This window comes from Nicotiana tomentosiformis, chromosome 3, assembly GCF_000390325.3.
Source record: "Nicotiana tomentosiformis chromosome 3, ASM39032v3, whole genome shotgun sequence".
Lineage (NCBI taxonomy): Eukaryota > Viridiplantae > Streptophyta > Magnoliopsida > Solanales > Solanaceae > Nicotiana > Nicotiana tomentosiformis.
Window position 1 is genome coordinate 75,844,407 of NC_090814.1, and position 20,332 is coordinate 75,864,738.

The window sequence follows — 20,332 nt, forward strand, 5'->3', positions numbered from 1 at the left end:
TAGTAATAGTGTTTGTGTTTCCCTAATTTGAACACGGAAAATATTTTGTTTGAGGAAAGTCGTTCTCCCGTCTCAAGCCTTCTTCAATTTCGTTTTCAATTATTGTTTTCCTAAAATAAAATGCCCCCATAGACAAAAAAAGGAGAAACTAATATTGGAAAATGAGATCGTTGTAGCTTCATTCACCATGTACCCGTAAATAGTATATATGACCTTAATAAAAATGTTCTCAAACGGAAACTGCAACTTTACACTATTTGGTATTAATCAAAACAAAAAGAATAGACTTAAAATTGAATGCCTTAGATCCTATAATCAAGTTTATCAGCTTTGCAAAGAGGATTTTCCTTAGCCAAAAGCGCATGTCCCATAGACTTGAAATTGAATGTGCATGCATGTTCCTCTGGGTACCTATGAATCTTGCAAAATATTCTACCACACTTACAACTAAATCCTACTAATCCCACCTTCTTCTTACAACTATTGCACCTTTCTGTCTTCGTCTTCATCGTCAAATCATCGTTGTTTCCAGTTTTAACAGTATCATCAACAGTAAGAAAATATAACTTTTCAGATAAAGGTATTGCACTCTTGGCGGATTCTTCTTTCAAGAAAGCTTTATAGAATTGGGAACAAATGTTGTGGTTGCTTGGGTTACCATAGAAGCCGCAACCCCTAGCGCATAAACTTGAGTTTTCTGCTTTGTCACAAGAAGTCATTCTTTTCCCTTTGAAAGAATTAAGTTTCTTCTAATAGATTGAAGCAACTTATCACTTGTAGTAATAGTGTTTGTGTTTCCCCAATTTGAACACGGAAAATATCTTGTTTGAGGAAAGTCGTTCTCCCGTCTCAAGCCTTCTTCAATTTTGTTTTCAATTATTGTTTTTCTAAAATAAAATGCCCCCACAGACAAAAAAAGGAGAAATTAATATAGGAAAATGAGATCGTTGTAGCTTCATTCACCATGTACTCGTAAATAGTATATATGACCTTAATAAAAATATTCTCAAACGGAAACTGCAACTTTACATTATTTGGTATTAATCAAAACAAAAGCAATAGACTTAAAATTGAATGCCTTAGATCCTATACTCAAGTTTATCAGCTTTGCAAAGAAGATTTTCCTTAGCCAAAAGCACACGTCCCATAGACTTGAAATTGAATGTGCATGCATGTTCCTCTGGGTACCTATGAATCCTGTAAAACATTCCACCACACTTACAACTAAACCCTACTAATCCCACCTTCTTCTTACAACTCTTGCACTTTTCTGTCTTCGTCTTCATCGTCAAACCATCGTCGTTTTCAGTTTTAACAGTATCATTAACAGTAAGAAAATATAACTTTTCAGATAAAGCTATTGCACTCTTGGCAGATTCTTCTTTCAAGAAAGCTTTATAGAATTGGGAACAAATGTTGTGATTGCTTGGGTTACCATAGAAGCCGCAACCCCTTGCACATAAACTTGAGTTTTCTGCTTTGTCACAAGAAGTTATTCTTTTCCCTTTGAAAGAATTAATTTTCTTCTAACAGATTGAAGCAACTTATCACTTGTAGTAATAGTGTTTGTGTTTCCCCAATTTGAATACGGAAAATATCTTGTTTGAGGAAAGTCGTTCTCCCGTCTCAAGCCTTCTTTAATTTCATTTTCAATTATTGTTTTCCTAAAATAAAATGCCCCCACAGACAAAAAAAAGGAGAAACTAATATAGGAAAATGAGATCGTTGTAGCTTCATTCACCATGTACTCGTAAATAGTATATATGACCTTAATAAAAATGTTCTCAAACGGAAACTGCAACTTTACACTATTTGGTATTAATCAAAACAAAAGCAATAGACTTAAAATTGAATGCCTTAGATCCTATACTCCAGTTTATTAGCTTTGCAAAGAAGATTTTCCTTAGCCAAAAGTGCACGTCCCATAGACTTGAAATTGAATGTGCATGCATGTTCCTCTGGGTACCTATGAATCCTGCAAAATATTCCACCACACTTACAACTAAACCCTACTAATCCCACCTTCTTCTTACAACTATTGCACCTTTCTATTTTCGTATTCATCGTCAAACCTTCGTCGTTTTCAGTTTTAACAGTATCATCAACAATAAGAAAATATAACTTTTCAGATAAAGCTATTGCACTCTTGGCGGATTCTTCTTTCAAGAAAGCTTTATAGAATTGGGAACAAATGTTGTGGTTGTTTGGGTTACCATAGAAGCCGCAACCCCTTGCGCATAAACTTGAGTTTTCTGCTTTGTCACAAGAAGTCATTCTTTTCCCTTTGAAAGAATTAATTTTCTTCTAACAGATTGAAGCAACTTATCACTTGTAGTAATAGTGTTTGTGTTTCCCCAATTTGAACACGGAAAATATCTTGTTTGAGGAAAGTCGTTCTCCCGTCTCAAGCCTTCTTTAATTTCGTTTTCAATTATTGTTTTCCTAAAATAAAATGCCCCCACAGACAAAAAAAAGGAGAAACTAATATAGGAAAATGAGATCGTTGTAGCTTCATTCACCATGTACTCGTAAATAGTATATATGACCTTAATAAAAATATTCTCAAACGGAAACTACAACTTTACATTATTTGGTATTAATCAAAACAAAAGCAATAGACTTAAAATTGAATGCCTTAGATCCTATAATCAAGTTTATCAGCTTTGCAAAGAGGATTTTCCTTAGCCAAAAGCACACGTCCCATAGACTTGAAATTGAATGTGCATGCATGTTCCTCTGGGTACCTATGAATCCTGCAAAACATTCCACCACACTTACAACTAAACCCTACTAATCCCACCTTCTTCTTACAACTCTTGCACCTTTGTGTCTTCGTCTTCATCGTCAAACCATCGTCATTTTTAGTTTTAACAGTATCATCAACAGTAAGAAAAGATAACTTTTCAGATAAAGCTATTGCACTCTTGGCGGATTCTTCTTTCAAGAAAGCTGTATAGCATTGGGAACAAAGGTTGTGATTGCTTGGGTTACCATAGAAGCCGCAACCACTTGCACATAAACTTGAGTTTTCTGCTTTGTCACATGAAGTCATTCTTTTCCCTTTGGTAGTTATAGTGTAGTTAGCTCTTCTCAATATTGACAAGTGCAGCTGATGTTGTATTTGCCGTTAATATATAGAGGAAGCTTGTAATCCAAATTAAGATCGAACTAGGACTTTCCTAATTTAATATCCCTACCCTCCTTTTGTTTGGTTTTTGGTTGAGAATGTTACTAATATTTGGAAATCCTTGCCCGAAAGAGATTAGGACAATAGTTAGTGGGGTCGATCAAAAACTTTGGCCTTCTTTAATATGGAATGTCGTTTATATCGTTATTTAACTTGGCCTAATTGTTAGTATATTTTGTTGTGAGTTTAATAGGGACCTTCGGGTAATTTTTTACTTGTCAAGATTATTGCAAATAGTTTCATTAAAGATAAAAAATTTTGGAATTGTAAATTTAAATAATGAAAAATGAGTTACGATCACATAAAAAAGTTGGTATTCCCAATGGAAATCAAATTGGGACTTCCCTAATTTTTTTTTTTTCGGGTCGTTTCCTAATTTTAGTCTGGTAAACTGCTTGGTATTGACTTCTGTTCCCTCGGCTTCCTCTTCTATTTGGTTTTGGTATCGGTCCTTCCCCAACACAAATGAGGGAGAAATTCACAATTAGCCTGATTTATAATTGCCAATTGAAAATTAGTTATAATTTCAAAATTATTTAAAATTTAACTATTTTTTATGCGAAAATAAAATCTGAATAAAAGTATAAATCTGGTTTGGTCTTTCAGCTTATCATCCGCCTATATAAAAATATAATATTCAAATTTTCTAAGATTTCATTATTTTCTAATTCTTTTACATAGGAAAATATTTTCCTACAGTATTTACGAAACTTTTAAATATAAATGTCTTTTGAGAATAATAACGGGGAAGTTATATATTTGACCTGTCGGTCAAAAATAATTATATTCACTAGCCAATAAACAAAAATACACTGATTATGTATAAAAATATGTATATTTTTTTGTATATTATGCATTGATATACAAAATACAGACATTTTGTCGACTATTATTTTATAGAGTAGCTATATTGTGCAGTTTTCCAACAATAACTTGATCATCTTCTTGCTTCATTCTTAATATTATCCAAATACACATTAACTATAGTAATTATCACTACTAGAAAACTGCCAAATTTCGTCTACCAAAACCGATCAAAATCGGTCGGAATTAAAGGAAAAATGATCGATTTCTGACCGCTTTTAATTTGTCGGAACATTAATAGTCGCTAAGGTGTTGCGACTGACAGCGGTCGCACTTTTCCGACAGAAGTCGGTCGGTTAATTCAACCATTGGTTGACCGCTTTGGCTGACAAGTTTTGTTAGAAAAATAAAAACACCGACCGAAGTCGGTCGGTATTATTTTAATTATTTTTTATTTATTTTTCACAGTAGCGACTGACTTCGGTCGGAATTATAAATATATAATTATTTTATATTTCTTCGTAAATTTTAACAGACCGACCGAACTCGGTCGGAATAATAAAAAAATAAAAAAAGTTATTTCCGACTGACTTCGGTCGGAAATTTCAAATATCTGCAGATTTCAAATTGAACTTTACGACCGACTTCGGTCGGAAATTATGAATTTCGGAATAAATAAATAAATAAATAAAGTTATTTCCGACCGACGTCGGTCGGAAATTTCAAATATATACAGATTTCAAATTGAAATTACCGACCAACATCGGTCGAAAATTATGAATTTTTGGGTTTTAATATGAGAATTCCGACCGAAATCGGTCAGTTTTCTGGGTAAAAACCTGGTAGAATATGCTTGCTTTTAAGCTACACCACCTGCCAATTATAACCAATATCCATCCTATAATGGCAGCATTACATTGCTGCCATTCAACCACAATTAACTAACAACAACAACAACCACAACAACAACGCTAATAACCACAACCACAACAACAATGCTAATAACAACCACAACAACAACAACAATGCCAACCACAACAACAACTATACAAATGTTCAATAACAAAATAATATCAACAATACAATCATCATTCAAAACTATTCCCAACTAAATATTCACAAGTTCAAGACTTTGTTTAGCAATACACACATTCAATGAATGTTTTGTATTGCATCATTTCCATCTTCACTACTAGAAGCTTCATCATCGGCATGGTTCGAAGGATCACGATGAAGGATTAGCATCTGGGGAAGACTCACGAGACCGGGGAATGGGGAAAGCACCACTAGCAAGAAGATTGGCTAGCTCACCTTGAAGGAGATTAAATTGTTGGTCCCTCTTTTCTAGTTGAACTTGAAGGGTATCATATTATTCATCTCTCTTTTGTTCTCTAGCCTTTGTCTCTTCAAGATCTGCTATCAGCTTTGCGATCTTCTTCTCCATAGACAAGAGAGTCGACATATCAATTTCCTCGCCTTGGGCGGAAGTCCCTATACGTTGCAATCTAGCCCTGTAGCGCCGAAATGATCTCTCTGGAAGGCCGTATGCTATCCCCTTTTTAGGACCACCGACAACATCCAATCATATCTTCTGCGCTTCTTGGTCTGAAATGGGTGGTCGCTCGCCTTGCTCATTCGGTGGCAAGCTCTGAGTGTACTCCTCCACATTAATTTTGTAGCGACCCTTTATTTAGAAGATAAAAAATTATTAGCTATATAATATTATAAATATTAATTTCAAGTTATAGTAGTTATGAAACTTACATATGTAGTCTCCGCCCGGTCCTCGACCCATCTACTTGGATCTATCGATGCCTTCTTCTTCCAGATGTGAGTCTCCATGAAGAACTCATCATGAGTCATCTTCCTTCCATATTTTGTTTCCTACAAATATAATAAAAACATGTTAACTAAATTAAAATATATAAATATAGTTCGATAAAAATAGAATTAAATATTTTAAGGAATTACCAGTAGTCTCCTTGCAGTCCACATGCTCCTTGTGCCCATACAGTGCAAGGAGCTACCCTTCTCAGATGCTCGGACCTTCTTTCCCTGTTCACTCTTCTTCTCGAACTTCTCAGTGGTCTACTGCCTCAGCAGATCCTCCCATATGTGCGGTAGAGCCCATGAAGGTTTCTTGCTCTTCTTCCAAACATAATAGAAGGAATCAGATAGTCTCTTACGGCATTTGAACTCAAAATTTGCAAGAATGACACTGTTATGCCGGTCCTCCCAGGTACACTTAGTCTGCAAATGAAGCATGTAACGTTAGGTGAAAATATTATTAATATAATATTTAAATAGATAAGAATTGTATTAAAATCTTAAATTGGTTAAAAATTTGTTGCACGAGCTCCGGTGGAAAGTCACTCCAAGTCGCATAGGGCGCATCATACAACCGGCCAAGAGCTTTAGTGATTATCTTTGTAGTCTGATGATTAGGTATGAACCTACAGCATAGAAATTACATTAAATAAACAATACTAACTATTATAATTCAGCAAAAACAAAGAAATAATAAATAAATCTTACCCATTGCCCTCAGGCCTGATGATCATCCTATGATAACGATCATACCGCACTTCCACTGGATCATCTTCCTCGATGAATCTGAAGCGTGCGCAAAAGGGGAGACATCTAGCTCAGCGCTACTATCCCGAAGGCGAAGTCTAGAAATGCTAGGAGATGAACTCCGTGGAGAGGGAGACGGGATCGCTGATGAAGATGGATGCGATCCACACCCCTGCATCGATCTACACCCTTGTTGCGATCCAGACCACTGCTGCGATCCGGCTGGCTAAAATCTAGATGGATGCGATCCAGCTGGTGATGAAGCAAATGGATCAGATGACAGGCGTATCACCACATAGCCCTGTGACTGCTGACTCGATGGACCCATGTAACTATATGCAGGATCATGTAGAGGAAGCGGGGTATAGCCCTGTGAAGGAGAATGGTAAGAATACTGCTGGGAGGGCGAATAGTAGGTAGTCTGATGAGTAGATAGATGTGGTGGAATAGATGTGTGCCTAAAAGATTTCTACCGGCCATCAGCAGCGGAGGGATGCAAGTGTGGAGTGGAAGGAAGAGAGGGTGTAGCACCATCATCATGATTAATTGGCCTCTTATCCTTCCTAGACCTACCTCGACCCTACCGGTCATCTGCATAAATTAAAGAAAATGTTAGAATTGAGAATATAAATCTATATAAGTTGAGAGCGCTTGAAAAAACTAACATGCTAGTCGTCTTCTAAGTATCCTTCCTCGTTCGAAAATTCTTCCTCTTCACTTATTTCATTTTCATTAGGTGATTCTTCATCCTCATTTTCTATGATTGTTATTTCCTCCATATCAACTTCTTCTAATATGCGTTGGGGATGCTCCAAGTCATTTTCTAACTGATCATCCACCATTTGGTTAACACTTGAAATATCGTTTTGGTAAGAAACATCTAGCACATTTTCAACTTCCACCCTACCAACAGGTTTAGTTTTGATTACAACCAACAAATCAGCCTTATCCCTCCACAATGGATATGGAGCATAATATACTTGTCTAACTTTTTCTGTAATTATAAAAGGATCATAGCGATCATACTCCCTCTTTTTATTAACCTCAATTATGTTGTACTGCGAGTATACATTTGTACCTCTTCTAGGTGTTGGGTCAAACCACGTGCATCAGAAAAGTATGATCTTCTTATTTGGCCAACCTGAATATGATAATTCTAGAATCTCTTTGATCACACCATAATAATCATTTTCCCCATCCTGGTTGCCTTCACCACCTTTGACACACACCCCACTGTTATTGCTTTTTTTATACTTGGAGCATTCCTCGGCGTGAAATTTGTAGCCATTCACAAAATACTGAGACATAGTTGTAACCGTAGGTGCAGGTCCCCAAGATATGTCTTTCAAAAATTGATTAACACCGTTGTTTGAATTATTGACCTACATGTAGTGTTAAATAAATCACAAGTGAGAAAGTATATTCACAAGTGACCAAGTATGTATATTCACATGTTGTCATGCCCTAAAATCCATAAAGGTCGTGATGGCGCCAGACTCCACTGTCAGGCAAGGCAACAATAAATACTTAATTAAATCCTCATTTTAATATTTTTGAAATCGTCAATTTTCTTCAATTTATCTAGTAAAAGATGAATTTACAGAATAAATAACAATGTTTTCCAATTCCAATAGTGAACATCCCATAATCATCCCAGAACCCGGTGTCACAAGTGCATGAGCCTTTTCTAGAAATTTAAAATAAAATACAATAACTGTCCGAAATACAACTTGGATATGAAAGAAAATATAATACTCTGAAGGAGACTCTGCTGGATGAGGTGCGTCGTATAAAATGCAACTCACCTAAGTCCCGGTCATAATCGCGCCTCTACGCCCACAAGGCTGCTAAACATATGTGTACCTACACAAAAATATGCAGCAAGTGTAGCACGAGTACGTAAATCAACGCGTACCTAGTGAGTATCCCGCCTAACCCCGAAGAAGTAGTGACGAGGGGTCGACTTCGACACTTACTAGTGGTCCAATAATATCAGGTACAGTAAAGAAGTGAGTGAATATGAGACAGAGTAAATATATGAAACAAACAAATATAAAATACGTAGTACCATTTTTCTCTTTATAATTTGCTCAAGCTCTCAACTAGCAAGTTCCCTCCGTAACCAGAGCATATGTATAGATATAGTGGATTTCATCAAAGAGGTTGTCATAATCCAAATCAGGGAAAAACCCTCAGATACACTGGCTTCTTGCTAAACGTTAGGCATGATTCCATGAGGATAACTTATATTTAGGAAATGCCGAGGCGTACGATCCGATCCAACATAAAAGTAAATTATGCACTGCCGAGGGTCGAACGACGTGAACCATAGATGCATCTATTAACCTGCCGAGGCGAACGGCCCGCTCCCATGAGAGTGTGGTACATAAATCCTGTCGTGGCGAACGACCTGATCCCATAAGAGTGGTAGAAGGAAATACCCCGATTTATTCTCAAATATATAATTTATTCTCCATTGCATGCCCAATTTCGTGATCAAAATCCAAGAATACCGATTTCTAGGTTTTCTTCCAAAACCCCATAATTTCTACAAATTTTCATATCTAAATCCATATGTAAACCATGTATTTAACTCGCAATGCGCGGGAATTACTTACCTCATAATACATGATGAAATCACCTCTTCAAAAGCTCCAAAAATCGCCCCAAGCCGTGTGAAAAATGGGTGAAAAGAGGTCAACCCCCGTTTTAAAGCAATCTGCCCAGGTGCTGCCCTTCTTCTTCGCGAACGCAGAACCTTCCTCGCGTTCGCGAAGCACACAAACCACTGCCCCAAAATTTCTCTTACGCGAACGCGAGGTTCCTCTCGCGAACGCAAAGCACACTGGGCCAAACTATCGCGAACGCGATCCATTTTACGGGAACGTGAAGAACAACCACACTTGCCTCACCAGTAACCCTTCGCGAACATGGTGCCTCCTTCGCGAACGCGAAGGGTAAATTCTAGCAGCCCTCAACTTCCTCTACGCGAACGCAGGAATACCTTCGCAAATGCGTAGAAGGAAACTAGACACTAGCAGATATGATGCTTCAACCATTAACCAAGTCCAAATTCCAATCCGTTAACCATCCGGAATCCATCCGAGGCCCTCGGGACTCTAACCAATCATACCAACCAGTCCCATAACACATTACGAACTTGCTCGAGCCTTCAAATCACATCAAACAACATCAAAATCATGAATCACATCCCAATTCAAACTTAATGAACTTTGAAACTTCAACTTCTACAACTGATGCCGAAACCTATCTTGTCCTCAAATTTTGCACACAAGTCACATCTGGCATTACGGACCTACTCTAATTTCCGGAATCGGATTCCGACCCCGATATCAAAAAGTCCACTTCCGGTCAAACTTCTCAGAAACCTTCAAATTTCTAGCTTTAGCCAAATGACTCCAAAATGACCTACGGACCTCTGAATCCACTTTTGGATGCGCTCCCAATACCAGAATCACCATACGGAGCTATTCCCAGACTCGGAATTCCAAACGGAATCGATAATATTGAAATACACTTCATCCCAAATTTATGAAATTCTTTCAAAATGTCAATTTCCACATTAGGCGCTGAAACATTCCCGGATCATCTAAAACCCGATCCGGACATACGCCCAAGTTTGAATTCATCATACGAACCTATTGGAACCTTCAAATCCTGATTCCGAGATCGTTTACTCAAAAATCTAACCGTAGTCAATTCTTCCAACTTAAAGCTTCCGAAATGAGAATTTTCTTTTCAAATCAACTCTGAACTTCCAAAATTTCAATTTTGACCACGCGTACAAGTCATAATACCTGAAGTGAAGTTGCTCATGGTCTCAAACTGCTGAACGACGTGCTAGAGCTCAAAACGACCGGTCGAGTCATTACATATGTGAGAAAGTATGTAAGATGCACTTACACACTCTTTAAGCCATGCCTCAAATGTAGAATATACAGCATCAAGGCCAAATTTACTCACGAAGTCACTAAGCGACACATTAAAAATTTTGTTAGTTGCATCAACCAAATTAAATAGTAGTCCATGTAAATTAATCTTATGTCAACACTTACTTAAGAAAGGGTTGAACTTACGAACAATTTAGCAACACATGATTTGAAGCTGATTTGTACTCCATACTACTTCGACCTCTTTTTGTTCGATCTTTAGAACCTCGACCTGGTTGATTGAATATGGACATTGGTGGATATAATAGATCAATCTCAATCACGGCATTGTACCAATTTGGCCTATGTATAGCACATGGCACATGACTGTCGAAGTAGTAAGAACAAAAATGGGCAGTTTTCTTTGCAAGATAGGCTTCGCATATGGATCCTTCAATCCTATTCCTCTGTTTAACAAATCATTTACACTTGCCGATAGTACTGCACATTGTCATATTAGACGATAACGTTAAAGAAAATTATAAGAATAAATCAAGGTTTGATCATTACCTCTCGAATGGATACATCCACCTGCATTGAACCGGCCCTCCAAGTCGCGCATCGTGTACAAGGTGAATTGGAAAGTGTTCCATCACATCAAAGAAACCATATGAAAAAATCCTTTCCAGCTTATTACTGATTACAGGAATCTTCCGATTCATTTGAGATAGGTTTTCTTCCCTTAATGTGGTAGAACATAAGTCTTCGAAGAACAAACTTATCTCTGTGATGGGTTTCCAGATATTTTCAGGAAAACCACAAAATGCAATAGGGATTAAGGTTTCCATGAAAATATGACAGTCATGACCTTTCATATGAGTCAGCTTTCCTTCAACCATATCGACATGTTTTCCCAGGTTCGAAGCATAGCCCTCGGGCATCTTTAGGTTTGCAACCCACTCACAAATCTGTCCTCTTTGTTCCAAAGTGAATGTGTAGCTGGACTTGGGCTTGAACACCTTACCATTGTTCGTAGATTGCAAATGTAATTCAGGCCACCTGCAATATTCTTGTAAGTCCAGTTTAGCCTTCGGGTTATCTTGTCTTATTCTTATCATCCATCACTGTGTTGAACAAATTGTCAAAATAGTTTTTCTCAATATGCATGGAATCAAGATTGTGTCGGAGAAGATTATCCTTCCAATATAGCAACTTCCAAAATATGCTCTGTTTTGTCCAGTTATGAGTAACACCATATCCAGGAAATCTAGAAGGTGGGGCCTCGGTAACTTTAGTGAAGTTCTGAACCCTCTCCCAAATTTCCTCACCGGACAAAATTGGAGGTCGCAAATCATGTTCAACTGTATTCTTTTTGAATGCGTTCTTCATCCTACTGAACTCATGATCAATTGGCAAGAACTGACGATGACAATCAAACCATGACTGTTTTTGGCCATGTCTTAAAGTGAACGCTTTACCATTTTTCATGAAGTAAGGACATGCTAACTTTCTAGCAGTCATCCACCCAGACAACATTCCATATGCAGGAAAATCATTAATGGTCCACATTAAGTTAGTACGCAAACCCAACCGAACATTCCTCGGTTCACTAGCATAATCTGGATATGTCCTATCAAAATGCTTCCAAGCTTCCCCATCTGAAGAATGACACATAACACCGAGCGACCTTCTATTTTCATAGTGCCATCTCATATGATGAGCGGAACTCATTGATGTGTACAACCTCTTTAATCTAGGAATAATAGATAAATAATGCATCGACTTCACAGCAACATTCTTCCCGCTGGAAACCCGCTTAAAACGAGGTTTTTCACAAAATTTACATCTTTCTAAATCTGTATCACCCTTATAATATAACATGCAACCATCTTTACAACAATCGATTCTCATAGATGAGAGTCCTAACTTAGAAACTAATCTTTTAGCCTTATAAAAATTTTCAGGTTTGTTGAAAGTTGGGACAACTAGTTTACTTAGTGGACGACTAGCGGCCTCTAACTGTTCATAAAAATATTTTGCCTCTTCGTTAGGAGTTTGTTCAACACTTTCATGGGTTTCAAAACTGAAGTGCATCCTAAAAGCATCCGCAACCATTGCATGGTATCTATGATGTTGAACGCTATTCTCCACCGACCTACTACTTTCACCAATAACTACGTTATGAAATACACCATCAGTTCCATCAACCTCTCCATGACTAGTCCACACAAAATAATTATCTATAAACCTCTTTCTATAAAGATGAGTCGTAACATCCTCCGAACCCAAAAAATTCAAACACTTGCACTTCGTACAAGGACACCTAATCATCCCACTAATCCGAAACGGTTCAAGTGACATTGCATGCCTAATAAATTCCTTAACCCCTTCTATAAATTCCTCCCTAAAAAACCGACGATTAGGATAATTTCTATTATACATCCAACTACGATATTCCATCTACATAAAGAACAAATAAATTATATTTATATTAATCATAATTCAAATTAATTTATAGAATTAAGTTACATAATAAACTTTAGTTACAAAGTACAACATAGTCAAACACTAGAATATTGAATTAGTTAAATCATTCAATTAGACTAACTCACTTACTATTAATCATAATTAATAAACCCTAAATCATTATTTAATGTGCCCTAAAAGTCCAACCACGACATTCCATCTACATAAAGAACAAATAAATTACATGTTATATTAATCATAATTAAAATTAATTTATAGAATTAAGTTACAAAACAAACTTTAGTTACAAAGTACAACATAGTCAAATACTAGAATATTGAATTAGTTAAGCCATTCAATTAGACTAACTTACTTACTATTTATTATAATTAATAAACCCTAAATCATAATTTAATGTGCCCTAAAAGTCCAACTACGATATTCCATCTACATAAAGAACAAATAAATTACATGTTATATTAATCATAGTTCAAATTAATTTATAGAATTAAATTATATAATAAACTTTAGTTACAAAATCCCAAAAATCCCAAATTATAAACCCTAGTTTATAAAATTAAAAGAATTTAAATAACTAAAATTAATAAATGTAGATAACTAACCTTCAGAGAGAGGAGAGGGGTATGATTTTGGGAGTGGCGCGGCAATGGCGGAGGAGCAGTGGTGGCACGACAATGGTGGCGGAGGAGCAGTGGTGGTGCGGGAGAGACGAAGTGGGGGGGGGAGGGGTGATTTTGGGTGAGAAGGTAGTGGTGAGGTGATTTGGAAAGGGTTTACGGATGTGGAAGAAAGAGTAAAGAGAAAAATGGGGAAGAAACCCGTCTCTGGCACCCTAAATTATATTAATCATAATTCAAATTAATTTATAGAATTAAGATAATACACTTTAGTTACAAAGTACAACATAGTCAAACACTAGAATATTGAATTAGTTAAGCCATTAAATTAGACTAACTCACTTACTATTAATCGTAATTAATAAATCCTAAATCATAATTTAATGTGCCCTAAAAGTCCAACTACGACATTCCATCTACATAAAGAACAAATAAATTACATGTTACATTAATCATAATTCAAATTAATTTATAGAATTAAGTTACATAATAAACTTTAGTTACAAAATTTCAAAATCCCAAAAATCCCAAATTGTAAACCATAATTTATACAATTGAAAGAATTTAAATAACTAGAATTAACAAATGTATATAACTAACCTTCAAAGAGAGGAGAGGGGCATGATTTTGGGAGTGGCGCGGCAGTGGCGGAGGAGCAGTTGTGGCGCGGGAGAGACGAAGTGAGGGGGTTTGATTTTGGGTGAGAAAGGAGTGGTGAGGTGATTTGGGTGGGATTTGGGAAGGGTTTACGGATGTGGAAGAAAGAGAGAGAGAAAGAGTAAAGAGAAATAGGGGAAGAAACCCATCTCTGGCACCCTAAATTAAAATATTCCAACCGACTTTGATCGAAAAATTCGGTCAGTATATTTAAGTTAGTGTTTGACCATTTGACCACACGTTTTCGAATGAAATCGGTCGGTATTTCAATTTTAATTTTTTTTAAAATTAATTTAATTGAAATACCGATCGAAGTCGGTCGGTTTTTGTCAATTTATAATATTTAATATATATATATATATATATATATATATATATATATATATATATATATATATATATATATATATATATATATATATATATGTGTGTGTGTGTGTGTGTGTGTGTGTGTGTGTGTGTGTGTGTGTACCGCCTCATGTTTTACTTTTGTTTCGTGAATTTAGGATGTAAAATGTGTTGATTTATATTAATTTGAGATATTTTTATGTGTAGGAATGATCCGGGAGCAATTGGGGGCGAATGGTGCGAGATTAGAGCCAAAACGGACGAAAAAACAAAAAAAAAAGGAATTTCCAGCGCCACACCTGTGGCGCCAGAAGCAGTATACTCCAATTTGCCAGCGCCAGGGACAGCGCCTAGCGCTGGGCTGGGCGCTGGTGGCGTGAATCATGTCCAATCTTGCTTGGGACAAGGTTATTTCGGCTCTAGACTTACCCAACACGTATACAAGTAAGACTAAGCTTATTTTTAGAGGGGAGGCGCCACTTTGAAGGGATAATACACACGAGAAACATCCGGGAGCGAAGAGATCTCAATTTTCTTCATCTTTCCTTAGTATTTTCAATTATCCAACACTTATGAAATTGTTTGCTATTATCATGAGTGGCTAAAAATCCATAGTTCTGGGGTTGTGATTTAGCCATGAATATTGTTGTCACGACCCAAAATCCGTTAAAGGTCGTGATAGCGCCGGACACCACTGTCAGGCAAGCCAACACTAAATAGTTAATAAAATTCTCATTTTTATATTTTTGAAATCGTAAATTTTCTTCAATTAAATAATAAATGGTGAAATTCACAGAGTAAATAATAATGTTTTCCAATTTATAATATTGAACATCCCATAATCATCCCAGAACCCGGTGTCACAAGTGCATGAGCCTTTTCTAAAAACTTAAAAGAAAATACAATAACTGTCCGGAATACAACTTTGACAGGAAAGAAAATACAATACTCTGAAGGAGACTCTGCTAGCTGCGGTGCGTCGTATAGAATGCAGCTCACCTAAATCCCCGCCATAATCGCGCCTTTGCGCCCACAAGGCCGCTAAACATATGTGTACCTGCACAAAATGTGCAGCAAGTATTGTATGAGTACGTAAATCAACGCGTACCCAATAAGTATCCACCCCTAACCCCGAAGAAGTAGTGACGAGGGATCGACTTCGACACTTACTATGGGCTATAAATGGGGTACCAATGATATAATTAAGTATGGATTATATGAACGGTTGCAAGCTCTATATTTTGAAGTAAGTAAGCAGTTCTTTCATATTTAAGAAATCTCCAAATTTATCTCCCATTATTTAATAATTTAACTCAGGCCGAGGAGGCAATATCATTATTTATAACCTTCAAGGAAAGCAATACAAGCATGCGCAAATCATGCCGAGGTTGTACGGCCTGATCCACAAATATTTAAATTATGCACTACCAGAGGGTCGAATGGCGCGAACCATAGATGCATCTATTTACTACCGAGGCACTCGGCCCGATCCACAAATAACAATTATTTTCAAGAAAACACAAGTTTCTCATTTACAGTCAAATATCTCATACAAACCTTCAAGTAAGTGAATTTAACCTTATACAATTATTTTACCAATTTCTATCATGACTAAGTGATTATATTAGCAAGTAGGGGCACAAACCTTCCAAGTATAGCATGATACGGGTCCTAAACTACCCGGACAATAGCATAATAGTAGCTACGTACGGACTCTCATCACCTCGTACGTACGTAGCCCCCACAATTAGGTACAAATATTTATTTAATTCACCTATGGGGTTAATTCCCTCTTACAAGGTTAGAAAGGAGACTTACCTTGCTCCGAAATTTTATAACCGGCTCCCAAGCCATTCAATAAACTCAAATCTATGCCCAACGCTTCAAAACTAGTCAATAAGTAAGCAAATCCATAAATATATACTCTAATACTCATTATAATCCTATTTATAACAATTCCCAACTCCGTTCGAAAAGTGGATAAAATCACCCTCAGGCCCACGTGCCCGGATTTCAAAAATTTTCGAAGATAATTATTACCCATAGCCTTATGAACTCAAATATATGATTTATTCCCAATTCCATGCCCAAAATTCGTGGCAAAAATCCAAAATACCAAGTTCTAGGTCTTTCTTCAAAATCTCAAATTTATACTAGTTTTCATATCTAAATTCGTATATAAACCTTGTATTTAGTTTGCAATAGTTGGGAATCACTTACCTTGATGTAGATGATGAAGATGGAGTTCCAAAATCGCTCCAATACCGGCTCCCATGGAGGAAATGAAGTGCAAATGAGCCAAAACCTCGATTTTAAAAGAACACTGCCCCAGGTCTTTCCCCTTCACGATCGCGAAATCCACTCGCGATCGCGAATGCCAATCAATCAGCTGCCTAAGAGATTTCCTTTCGCGAACGCGATGCCTAGAGCGCGATCGCATTACTCATCCCCCTTCCACTTTCGCGATCGCGAACACCTCTATGCGATCGCATAGAACAATCTTCACCAAACGGGCCAGCCGCATTAACACAGTGTGTTCGCTATAGCCCCGACGCGAACGCGAATAACCTCCCACTCGACCCTCCGCGAACGCGAACCATTATACGCGATCGCATCGAGTAAAAATCCCACCAGTCCACTTAACCTTTCGCGATCGCGGCCCTTTCTTCGCGATCGCGTAAAAAGAAACCAGATGCCCAGAAACCAGCAATTCCTCAAAGTCCAAAATCCGTCCGAACTTGATTCGAGACACACCCGAGGCCCTCGGTACCTCAACCACTTATGCCAACATGTTCCAAAATATATTACGAACTTAGTCGATCCTTCAAATCATATCAAATAACATCGAAATAATGAATCGCACCCCAATTCAAACTTAATGAACTTTGAAACTTCAACTTCTACAATCGATGACGAAACCTATCAAATCACGTCCGATTGTCCTCAAATTTTGCACACAAGTCACATTTGACTCCAACTTCCGGAATCGGATTCGGACCCCGATATCAAAAACTCCACTTCCGGTAAAACTTCTCAAAAACCTTCAAATTTCTAGCTTTAGCCAAATAACTCCAAAATGACCTCCGGACCTTCGAATCAACTTCCGGTCGCGCTCCCATTACCAGAATCACCATACGAAACTATTTCCAGGCTCGGAATACCAACGGACATTGATAACATTTAAATGCACTTTAACCCAAATTTATGAAATTTTTCCAAAATGCCAACTTCCACAATAGGCGCCGAAACGCTCCCGGGTCATCCAAAACCCGATCCGGACGTACGCCCAAATTCGAATTCATCATACAAACCTGTTGAAACCTTCAAATCCCGATTCCGAGATCGTTGACTCAAAAATCCAACCTTAGTCAATTCTTCCAACTTAAAGCTTCTGAAATGAGAATTTTCTTTTCAAATCAACTCTGAACTTCCGAAATTTCAATTCCGACCATGCGTACAAGTCATAATACCTGAAGTGAAGTTGCTCATGGCCTCAAACTACTGAACGACGTGCTAGAGCTCAAAACGATATGTCGGGTCGTTACAATTATTGTTTAACATTGACTTAACCTTGATTATAATTCACTAATATATGGTCGTTTCTTCAATTTTGTGATTAATTACTTAATTGTCTGGCCAGCAGTTAGGTTCTATTTACTATCTATGCTTTGCTTGGGAAAGCCATGTTTAGATTAGAGAAGAATTGAAGAGAGCATGATCTTAACTCTTAGGAGGGGTAGATTTGTGGTTAGGATAGGAATATACCTAGTCACCGTGCTTAATTAAATATCTTAATCTTAATGCGTTCTTGATTTATTGATTCCATCGGAATATAAGCATTAATCTATCTTGAATAGGCGAGTAGTAATTCAGTAGAAACCTATGAGAGCAATTATCGATTAATTAGCAACCATGAGTGAATTGTATGAAAGAGAGAGTTAACTAGAACACAATAGGATTGGTGAATCGATCACAACCCTGGAATATTTGTCTCTAATGAATACACAACAACCATTTTACTGCTTGATAATTTAGTTACTATTTAGAAGTATAGTTTAATATAATCACATTCCTGAACTCGAATTTGGCTTGACTGAATAATAATCTTGGTGAATTTAGTGGGTAGTTGATACAAGTCTCTGTGGGTTCGACAATCGACTTATCATTTTATTACTTGTACGACCACGTATACTTGCATGTGCATTTGGGAGCAATAAGTTTTTGGCGCTGTTGCCGGGGACTTAGAAATTAACTATTTTACTAGATTAAATTTTTACTTTTTATCTATTTAAAATTTTAATTTTAGTTTAGTGTAGTGTAGTTAGTATTATATTTTTTTATATGGCATCTTTGAACGAAAAGTGGTGGGATAGTAAGTATTCTTGTTTTTGTGATCCTTGTCCATATTGTAAAGGACCCCACTTGTGGTAATATTGTAAAAATATTTCCAGGACCGAGTTGTGTGCACCATCTAAATCCTGTACTATTTGTGGTGGAAATTGGAATAATTGTCCTAAGTATTGTTATCCTACTCCAATCCATTTTTATGTTGATTCTAATAATTCTTGTGAGTTTGACAAGAGTAACAAATTGGATGATGTGGAACATGATGTTCACATTCTTGATATGCACATGAAATTATTAGAGGAATATGGAGGTTTTCGTGAGAAAATTACAAATGGGAGGCTCAAGAGATCGACCAATTTGGCAAATCTATTCGCGACTTGGAGGCACAATTGAGTGCAAAGGTTGATGCGTGTAATGCCCAACAATTTAGTGATGAGTTGTGTGAAGTTAAAAAAGATCTTCTAGGATAAATTGAGGAGCTAAAATGAGAATACCAATCATTAGACCATGCTTTTGTTGATGATGCTGAGGTTGAGGAAGTATATATTATTGAGGATGTCAAAAACAATGCAGTTTTGGAGTTGGGGCGTGTTGGTCCTCATTCTAATCATTTTTCTACATTATGTTTGGATGGAGACATGGAGATCGAGCCTTTGGAGAGATGTATAGATGAAAAACAAGACCCTTATATTCTAAAATTTGCAATACCAAAGAGACAAAATGACATCCCTCACTTAAAGGCCAAGAAGTGCAAGATGCGATACCTATTGCTTGGTTCCTTTATTTTTACACCACCGCCCCATGAACGTGATAGAAAAACTGATGCAAAATTGGGGACGCAATTCATATCCTCAAAGTGGAAGGAAAAGTGGTAAAAGTGATGGCGTCGTGCCGCGACGTTAAATCAAGCGCTTGTTGGGAGGCAACCCAATTCTATTTTTTTTGTTTATTTTTTTTTTATTGTGTTTTTCTTTTTGTAGTGTTGTTTTTGTATTTTGTAGGAGTAGGTGCATGGAATCTCTTAAACGTTGGAGGATGGAGTCTCCCAAACCTCTCTAATCTCTTATGTTCCTCGTCATTCATAATAGGACCCACATGGGCCTGAGCAACTGCAATCGGCTGGACTGGTAGTGCCCCCGGTATCTGAAGTCCCTCAGTACCTGCTTTGGAGTACGGACGACAGGGTATGAGTACCTCCCCCTGCCTGAGGAGTGGCTGGTGCGGCCTAAGCCGAAACAACCTGAGCAAGGCTAGTGCAAACAGTCAATATGTGGGCTAAAGCCTCCTGAAGACCTAGAATCACAATAGGAATAGCTGGTGCCTGAGCTGGCCCTGCCGACTCAACTATATCTGGAACTTGCTCCTGAGCTGGAGCAACTGGTGGTTCTACCGGTGCTGCTCTAACTGTTATACGAGCTACA

At 37.3% G+C, this 20,332-nt stretch overlaps 4 protein-coding genes across 4 annotated transcripts; all 4 read right to left on the minus strand.

Annotated features, from left to right (window-relative positions):
* Positions 1-302: 302 nt before the first annotated feature.
* On the minus strand, positions 303-719 carry LOC138908034 (putative zinc finger A20 and AN1 domain-containing stress-associated protein 8). Its single transcript, XM_070198668.1, has one exon. It carries the CDS (start codon positions 717-719, stop codon positions 303-305), a length of 417 nt encoding a protein of 138 aa, XP_070054769.1.
* A 360-nt stretch (positions 720-1,079) lies between these two features.
* Positions 1,080-2,274, minus strand: LOC104121457 (zinc finger A20 and AN1 domain-containing stress-associated protein 10-like). Its single transcript, XM_009633469.2, has 2 exons — positions 2,023-2,274; positions 1,080-1,526 (listed from the first exon to the last, which is right to left on the minus strand). Exons 1-2 carry the CDS (start codon positions 2,272-2,274, stop codon positions 1,080-1,082), a joined length of 699 nt encoding a protein of 232 aa, XP_009631764.2.
* Positions 2,275-2,635: 361 nt separating this feature from the next.
* On the minus strand, positions 2,636-3,052 carry LOC104121442 (putative zinc finger A20 and AN1 domain-containing stress-associated protein 8). Its single transcript, XM_070198669.1, has one exon. It carries the CDS (start codon positions 3,050-3,052, stop codon positions 2,636-2,638), a length of 417 nt encoding a protein of 138 aa, XP_070054770.1.
* A 4,622-nt stretch (positions 3,053-7,674) lies between these two features.
* On the minus strand, positions 7,675-12,816 carry LOC138908035 (uncharacterized). Its single transcript, XM_070198670.1, has 5 exons — positions 11,591-12,816; positions 11,026-11,514; positions 10,663-10,842; positions 10,490-10,556; positions 7,675-7,947 (listed from the first exon to the last, which is right to left on the minus strand). Exons 1-5 carry the CDS (start codon positions 12,814-12,816, stop codon positions 7,675-7,677), a joined length of 2,235 nt encoding a protein of 744 aa, XP_070054771.1.
* Between the last annotated feature and the right edge of the window lie 7,516 nt (positions 12,817-20,332).

Coding starts and splice junctions, on each gene's coding strand:
- LOC138908034 (XM_070198668.1), bottom strand. CDS start 719: ATGACTTCTTGTGACAAAGCAGAAAACTCAAGTTTATGCGCTAGGGGT.
- LOC104121457 (XM_009633469.2), bottom strand. CDS start 2,274: ATGACTTCTTGTGACAAAGCAGAAAACTCAAGTTTATGCGCAAGGGGT. Junction 1,527..2,022: donor GCAATAGTTGTAAGAAGAAG/GTGGGATTAGTA, acceptor TCAATCTGTTAG/AAGAAAATTAATTCTTTCAA.
- LOC104121442 (XM_070198669.1), bottom strand. CDS start 3,052: ATGACTTCATGTGACAAAGCAGAAAACTCAAGTTTATGTGCAAGTGGT.
- LOC138908035 (XM_070198670.1), bottom strand. CDS start 12,816: ATGTCACTTGAACCGTTTCGGATTAGTGGGATGATTAGGTGTCCTTGT. Junction 10,843..11,025: donor TGGATGTATCCATTCGAGAG/GTAATGATCAAA, acceptor CTACTTCGACAG/TCATGTGCCATGTGCTATAC. Junction 7,948..10,489: donor AGGCATGGCTTAAAGAGTGT/GTAAGTGCATCT, acceptor CACTACATGTAG/GTCAATAATTCAAACAACGG.